This window comes from Phascolarctos cinereus, unplaced genomic scaffold, assembly GCF_003287225.1.
Source record: "Phascolarctos cinereus isolate Bilbo 61053 unplaced genomic scaffold, phaCin_HiC Scaffold_5;HRSCAF=322, whole genome shotgun sequence".
Lineage (NCBI taxonomy): Eukaryota > Metazoa > Chordata > Mammalia > Diprotodontia > Phascolarctidae > Phascolarctos > Phascolarctos cinereus.
Genome location: NW_027555958.1, coordinates 380,191,951 through 380,199,549, shown reverse-complemented (window position 1 = coordinate 380,199,549; position 7,599 = coordinate 380,191,951). Strand labels below are relative to the sequence as shown.

General features: G+C 48.0%; 1 protein-coding gene across 1 annotated transcript; it reads right to left on the bottom strand.

Annotated features, from left to right (window-relative positions):
* Positions 1–684: 684 nt before the first annotated feature.
* Positions 685–6,390, bottom strand: CYB5R1 (cytochrome b5 reductase 1). The gene is made up of 9 exons (XM_021003202.2): positions 6,061–6,390; positions 5,472–5,621; positions 5,293–5,365; positions 4,566–4,672; positions 4,152–4,281; positions 3,280–3,363; positions 2,552–2,637; positions 1,923–2,022; positions 685–1,545 (listed from the first exon to the last, which is right to left on the bottom strand). Exons 1-9 carry the CDS (start codon positions 6,073–6,075, stop codon positions 1,373–1,375), a joined length of 918 nt encoding a protein of 305 aa, XP_020858861.1. The 5' UTR covers positions 6,076–6,390; the 3' UTR covers positions 685–1,372.
* Positions 6,391–7,599: the final 1,209 nt, after the last annotated feature.

Genomic DNA, 7,599 nt, shown 5'->3' with positions numbered 1-7,599 from the left:
TGTCCTCTTCCCTATCCCTCTTCACCTTCCTTCTCATCTTTACTCTTCCCCTTCTTCTCCCCTCCTCTTCCACTTCCCCTTCTCTTCACCTTTCTCTCCTCTCCAAAGAGGAAAGATTGCCTCCTCTTCTTTTCCTTTCTCCTCTTCCTGTTCCCTCCTCTTCCTTTCCCCCTATTTCCACCTCCCCATCTCTTTCCTCGCACCCCCCAGCTTAAGCACCTGTGATCTAATTCAACCTGTACCTGAACAAAAACCTAAAAAATACCCCACCACCCTTTGCTTTAAGAGCTAAAATCCTCTCCTTCCTTCCTGAGGAGGTAGAATGTCATAAATGTCTCCAGACAGATGATAGCATTGAATGGTATATTCTTGTCCTCAGGCCTCAGAAAGGGTCCCTTCACTCCAACTGTCCTACAACTCCTCCAGCTACTCTTCCCCATCTCCCTCCTCTTCTTCCCCCTCCCCCAAGTTAGGAACCATCTCCCTTCCTTGAAGCAGCTGCTCAAATTGAAAAACAGTGGGTGGTATATGTGGCACTGCACATTTCAGCACATAACCAGAGCTGTGCCAACAGTCTTCACATGGAAGGTTGGGGAAGAATACTATACTGTGACATAGCTACCACCCTCTGGCAGCTGAAGCTCTTAAAAGTCACCCCAGACACACAGACACACCAGCCCCATGGAAGCCACATGGGGGCCTTGGCCCGTTTATTTCCACAGCCAGAGAGGCTCCTTACACAAAGACAAGGTCTAAGAAGACCCTAGGCAGGCAGTATCTTCCAGCGGACATGAGGAGAGGGAAATAGGAGTCCTGGTATTGAAGAGAGGCACATATATCTCCGACTCCTTACTTATGAGGGCTAGGAGTCTGGGGAAGAGCACCCTTCCCCCAGTCCCAACATCTCACCAGCAGTACTGCTTTTTCCATTTTAATGCTCCCCTTCTACTGCACACACAAGAAATCTACCCCCATCTTTCAGAAGCAACAACTAAGCATCTTCAGTCAAACTGTGCCCCCCCAACTGCTCTTTTCATCCCTGGACAGTGAAGGTGAGGGTATAAATCCTTGAACCCTCTCTCCCAAAGTCATATCCTTAGGCACCACCCTTCTGATCTTATAGACTGAGGCTTGCAGCCCAGGAATTGGAAGAAGGGCAGTGTCTAAGTCTGCTCAGACCCAGCTGAATGCCTCCTCCCAGAGCTAAAGGGAGGCTGATCCAGGAGAAAACACCAGATCAAAGGCTTGGCAGAGGTTGAACAAGACTGGGCAGTGATAGTAGGTCAGTAGCAGGGGGCTTACAGTGTGAGCACCTGATAGGGAGATGGATGGGGGTTGTTAGGCTGAGCAAAGCTAGAGGAAGGTAAGGGCCTCAGTAGGTAAAACGCATCTTCTGTGGATACCCCAGCTTATCCAAGTTGGGGTGGCAGGCCAGCTGTATCATGGGAGGTGGCCCACATAGCAGCAGCAACACATCTTCCCCTGGGGCAGGCAGGTGCTCCCGGATCATGTCAGCTGTCACAAAGCCCCTGCCATAGGCCCAATCTGTAGGGGGTGGGAAGAGGAGAGACCGAACTGAGACTCCCCCTCTCACCTGGGGTATGGCTTGGGGGTGGTAGACGGTAACACAGGCTCTATATTATTAAGTAGTGTTAAGGAATGGAGGAAGTGGCCACAAGCACAGCCACGTTAGCGGTACCACCCTTGCCAAGGACTTGTGGAACATGAATAGATATTAAAAGGGTCTTTGGGGTGGTCTCATCCTATTCAGACATGGCAGTGGGTACTCCACTAAAGACTTTTTCCATTTGAATCAGAAAACAGGGCAGAGAAGGTTAGGACCCAGATGCTAGGGAGGAAGGGAAAAGGGGGCGAAGGAGGAAAATGTCTAGGTGTGGCAAGGGACAGAAAAGTTGAGTTACCTGCTGGAGGTTGATCCAAGGTGAACCAGAGTTTAAATCGTTCAGGATATAAGGCCTGCAATTCCTCCAGATCTTCTCGTAGGATTATGTCTTTCTCAGTCTGAAATGTCAGGGAAAGAGAAAGTAAACTCCTTTAGAACCACCTAACACCTCTCCCCCTCAAAGAAAACCCAAGCAAAAGCCTAATCTCTAAAGCAACACCTCAATCTCCAGACCTTATGATGCTCCCTTAAGAAGTGGGGAAAGTCATTATTAAAGGAATAGCTCCAAACTCCAGGAAATAAGAATTTTACAGAGTTGAACTGAAAGTAAATGGAAAGCTCCTAGGATCGTAGCTGGAAGGAGCCCTTCAGTCCAATGCCTTCATTTTCCAGCTGAGGAAACTGAAAGCCAGAGGTAGGATTTGCCTAGGGTCACATAGGAAGCATTAGATTTGGGATATGAACCTGGTCTTCCATCTTCCCCACTTTCCAGAAACCAGTTTATGTTCTTTCCAATAGCCCAAACCTCAGCCTGTTGCTGGGATGGGTTTTCAAACAGTCCCCAGGCCTAGCCTACGGCACTCTGCATATCATGCCCCACAGTCATCAGCCACTCTTCAGCCTTGGTACATAACAAATCCAACCAACCTGGTTGGCAAACAGCAGAAAGCACCGGGTTGGATCTTCAGGGTCCTTTAGGATGGCCCGGATGAGCTGCAGCATTGGGGTGATCCCTGAATAAAGACCCCCCCCCTTGTTGTTGTGTGTCAGGAACTGCTCCTCCTGCCAAAAGCCTGGTTAGCCCTTTTTCTCCTCAATCCTACCTATTACCTACTCCATATATTTACTCCATTTCCCATTCCCTAGTTTCCTGATTCTTTCTCTTCTCTGGTTTTCTAGAACTCCTCTATTTCCAGACAGGAATTACAATTCACCCCCAGAAAACCTGAAGTCTGAATTTAGTGAGTGGTCTGGATAAATCTTGTGACGTCACATAGATTCATATAAATTCAGATGGTAAAATTCATTTAAGGAAACAATCTAAGACTTCCTTAAAAAAAAATTCACAGTCTAGGACTAGTGAAGCAGCTGTCAACAAATATCTAATGATTCAGTGAGAGGCTGCAGAGCTGCCTCCCAGCTCTGCCATTCTAATCTGCTTCTTTCCATTCCAATTGCAAAAGGTCCAGATTTGAGATTGTTCGAAACATCCCACCCCCGATTTCAATCCCTCTTTTTTATTTTGCACAGATCCAGGAACTCCAGCAACCCATCATTACCAGTCCGGCTATGAGCATCTAACCCAAGTGTCACTTGCTACCAGCTCCATGCCAACCGCCAGCAGCATTGGGGGCAGACACAAGGGTGACACACACCCGTCCCTCCGGCAATCATTCCCAACTTCTTTGCCACTCGGGGTTCTGCTGGAGATTTCTTGCTGGGGTGAATGTCAAATTTCCCTGAGAGAAGTCAAGGGCAGGGAGGACAAATGGGAAATCATTGTAAGGAACTGAAAATGGAAATGTATGAGAAACCCTAGGGGCCCTTTATCAAGTGGTTATGAACCTTAATTCTGGATCTCAATGCAGTGGCAAATTTATTCACAGACTGGTTGGAGGATTCAAGTTGACCTAGCCACTGATGGTAATATATCCTGGGAATAGGAGTAGGGTTGAGCCACCTGTCTCTCATTACTGCCAGATCCCAGTACTCTCAGGAAACAGAGTTGTTCTAGGGCTACACCATGAGTCATGAGCAATCTTAGGCAGTGAGATGCCTCCCTGGTGAGACAGACAGGCATGGGGCCAGGTGTGACTCAACATTCCCTAGTGACACCAATGGGGCTCAGGAGGCTAGGCTAATAGGCCCAGCTGTTCCAGTGGGGGAAGAATAGGGAGGAACTACAATGAAATCTATCTCTAGCTCACTATGAAAATGAAGCTGAGAAAGCTCTTTTGGGGAATCACAGAAGGAAGCTAAATGTTTGCTCTGGTCATATCTATGTCTATTACAACTGATGGGATTCAGGACAGTGGCTGTTCCCTGTGGCAGATGAGACTGGATAATAGATCTCATATTATCAGAGGTATGCATGGGTGGAAAAGGAGCCCTAGTTTTAGAAATATACAAAGAATAAAGGTCATTCAAAAAGGTATGCATAATGCAGGTACATTCATAATGCAGACAATGACTGGAAGGCCTCAGGACCTAAAAAACTAGTAGGATTAGAAAGCAGTAGGGCTGATACCTTTCCCATTATAAGTGAGCAGTCCACTTGGCCCCCGAAACTCTACCACATCTCCAATCTTTAGGCTGTCTAGGTACTGAGACATCTTCCCTCCCTCAGGAAATTTGGGATGTACTCCTTTCAGGTAGATCTGAAGAGGGGAGAGAATAGCATCTGACCAATTTCACCAGTTGTAAAACCCCATCTCTCCCAGTCTCACTTCTGGCCTTTTCCTCACAGATTTAACCCAAGCTTCAGAAACTCCAGATGCTACCAGTGACTGAGTCAGCTGCTTGACTGAGCTTGAGTTTAGGGTAAGGATTGTACATACGTCTTTTCTCCAACCCCCAAAGGCCACCAGTGAATTCCCAGAAAGCCCAGGAGAATGTTGGAAGAAGGGAGGAAAGGAAGAATATTTGGGGCCCTATCTCATACCTTGATGACAAGATCCACATAGCCCTTATTCTCATCACCGGTGACAGGTGTGTAGGGCCGGACAACCAAGTTGCCATCAATTCGGGCAGAGAGGTAGACATGCTTTCCTGGTGATCACGTAGGAAGTAGGGTGTGAGGATGAGCCAGGAAGGTCCCCCAGCCCTTCCTGCTTTCTGGTCCAGTAAGTTTTAAAGTAGGTTTTGAATCTGAGCCCACCAATTCTCTCTCTTCCAGGTCAGAATGAATCATGGAGCAAAAGAAGTGTGCTCAATATGCTCATTCTAGATACTCAGGTACTTATGAAGAAAGGAGAACCCTTCTTTCTCCTAGTCAGATCCTCATGATCCCCAAATTCCAGCAGACAAAATTGGAAGAACCCTGATCAATTTGTCCTAGGGCCCCAGTAAGGAGCTGGTCCAGGTTAATGTCCCCTACCCTGGCAAGAGTCAGCAATAATGATATCAAATCCCTGGGGAGGGGGGATAGGAGGGGATTGTGACTGGCCAAGGTAGGCAAAAAATGGAGCCCACACCCTAGTAATGGAACATAATAGCATTTGGCAGACTGGAAATCAAATCATGAAGGGAAAGGAACTATAGGATCCAGGGAAAAGAGGAAGAAATGGAGTAATAGGTGATTGGGAGGAGGGAAAGAGGGCTCCTATTTTATGCAGTGAGCAAGTAGTACTGCCTTTCCTAGTCCTCTGCCCACCAGAGACTCTCCTTACCTACTGGTAGTCCCAGGATGTGATTGGCTGATGGCAGAGCAAATCGGAATTTCTTGGTGTTGTGGCCGACAGTCTAAAAACAGTTAAAAGAGCATCTCACTACCCTGGCCATCCCTTGTTCCCTTTTCTAACCTCCTCTCCCACCCCACCCCCACCACACAGTCCCACATGTAACTTGCCGTCTTGTCCAGCAGCCTCAGAAAGTACTTCACATTGGGGTCCTGAAGAGTGACAGGTGTCCTTCGATACTTACGAAGCACGTAGGAGCCCACGGCCACTCCTAGCAGGGACAGAAGTCCCACTCCCACGGAGGTCAGCAGGGCAGTGCTCTGTCGGGGAGAGAAGTCTGAATGAGAGAGTAAGTGGGTCAGCCTGTGAGCACGGGGATATCCACAAGCTGAGCCTCCAGGTCCTACAGCACTGGGGTGGTGCCTCACTAGTGATGTCTGACTGAGCGAAGCGGAGAGCTGCTGGAGGGTAGGGGAAGATCCGAGGGTCTAGCGTGAGGCGTGTCTTGGGGGTATGAGACAAGTGAAAGGGCTGTCCCCAAAAACGGGTATTGTACTGGGCAGGGGAACTTGCTTCAAAGAAGGGATCCAGGGCTGGGCTTGGGTGCTGGTGGGATGCAGAGCAGGGCTGCGGAATACAGAAAGGAGGGCTTCTAGAGTGAGCCCCAGGTCGTGGTGAAGGGGCCTCGGAGTCCTGATAAGGTGAAGTCTGCGGTGCAAAGCGGGGTGGGGGCAGGCACGAAGAATAGCGGGTTCTCACCGGCTGCACCCCCATGGTCAAGTGCGGAGTCCGCTCTGAAGCCTCCCAGGTCCGATCCCACAATGCGCCGCGGGGCGGGGCGGGGCGGGGCGGGATAGGAGGAGACCCGGAGGTGGGGAAGAAATCAGAAGAGGAAAGGAGGGGAGAAGGGAGGGGGAAGAGCAAGGGGGAGGAGAAAGGAAGGGAGAAAGGAAAGATTAAAGGAAAGGAGGGGAGGAGAGGAAAGGAAGAAAAGACAGAAGAGGGTAAGGGGAGGAGAGGAGGGAGGCGGAGGAGAAAGGAAGGTAGTGTTGAGGTTAGAGTTGGGAGAGCTGGTTCATGTGTGAAAGAATTCACTTAGACCTTCTCTGAAGTCATTGGGAGCTTTATTACGTGAGAAAGCGTCACGGGGCTCCTTAGCCAGAAAGCTAAACGAGACCCCGATATTATAGAGAGGTTTCAGGATGATGTAGTTTTAGAGGTTTTTATGGGGGTTAAAGATTAAAGACAGGACAAGAAAGGATTTTATGATGTAGAATGAAGGGCATGAGAACAGGTTAAAAATTAAAGGACAGAAGAACATAGGATAAGGGGCACAAAAGCAATTCTTTTGGTACAGATTCAGGATAACAGGAAAGGACTTTAGGATGCCTTTCAAGTTACAGAATAAGCTAAGGGGTTTCACAAAGTGAAACCTCAATATTCTTTTTAACCCTTAGGGCATTGTTTGTATCCACATCAGGTAGGAGAGGAGAAAAGAGTAGAAAAAAGGAAAGGAGAGAAGGAGAAAGAAGAGAAGGGTAATAGAAGATAAGGGAGAGGAGTGGAAGAAGGAAAAGGAAAGAAGGATTCAGTAACTCTTAGGGATGTCCTTGTAAACCATCTGTACCTCCCCAAACACCAGAATCTTTAGTCTTTGTTACCTGAGCCTGTTACTTCTGTGCCTAGTTGGGGGGTGGAGAGGAGGAGAGAGAAAGAAGGGGACCTGCCTCCGGTCCTCTAGTCACCAGAAGAAGAGGATCACAAGGTTCACCCTGTGACACTTAGAATCAGATAGGGACCTCAGGGACCATCTAGTCCAAGCAGAGCTGAAGGAAAATCCTCACTCCAGCTTAGCCAAGTGCTGTTACAACCTATGAAGACTTAGAAAAAAAGGGGAAACTCACTCCTTTTGGAGATAGTTCTTTTTTTCTTTTGGATGGTTTTAAGTTTCTCCTTACCTGGGATCAAAACTTGTCTTCCTGTAACTTACACTCCTTTGTTCCTATTGTTTCCTTCTGGGACCTAGAAGAAGGGGTCAGATTCATCTGCATCTGAAAGACCAGCCTTGAAATCTGGTTTCAGATGCTTACTAACTATATGATCCTGGACAAGTCACATATGGGGATAATAATAACACCTGCTGTTGAGGTTTAGATTTGGGAGAGCAGTTCAGGTATGAAAGAATTCACTTAGACCTCTGTAGCCATTGATGATGAGTGCAGGGTGGATGCCAAGAATGTGGGGGTGCTACTTAAAATGATGAGGAATAGACATGCAGGTCCTAATGTCCTGAAAGAA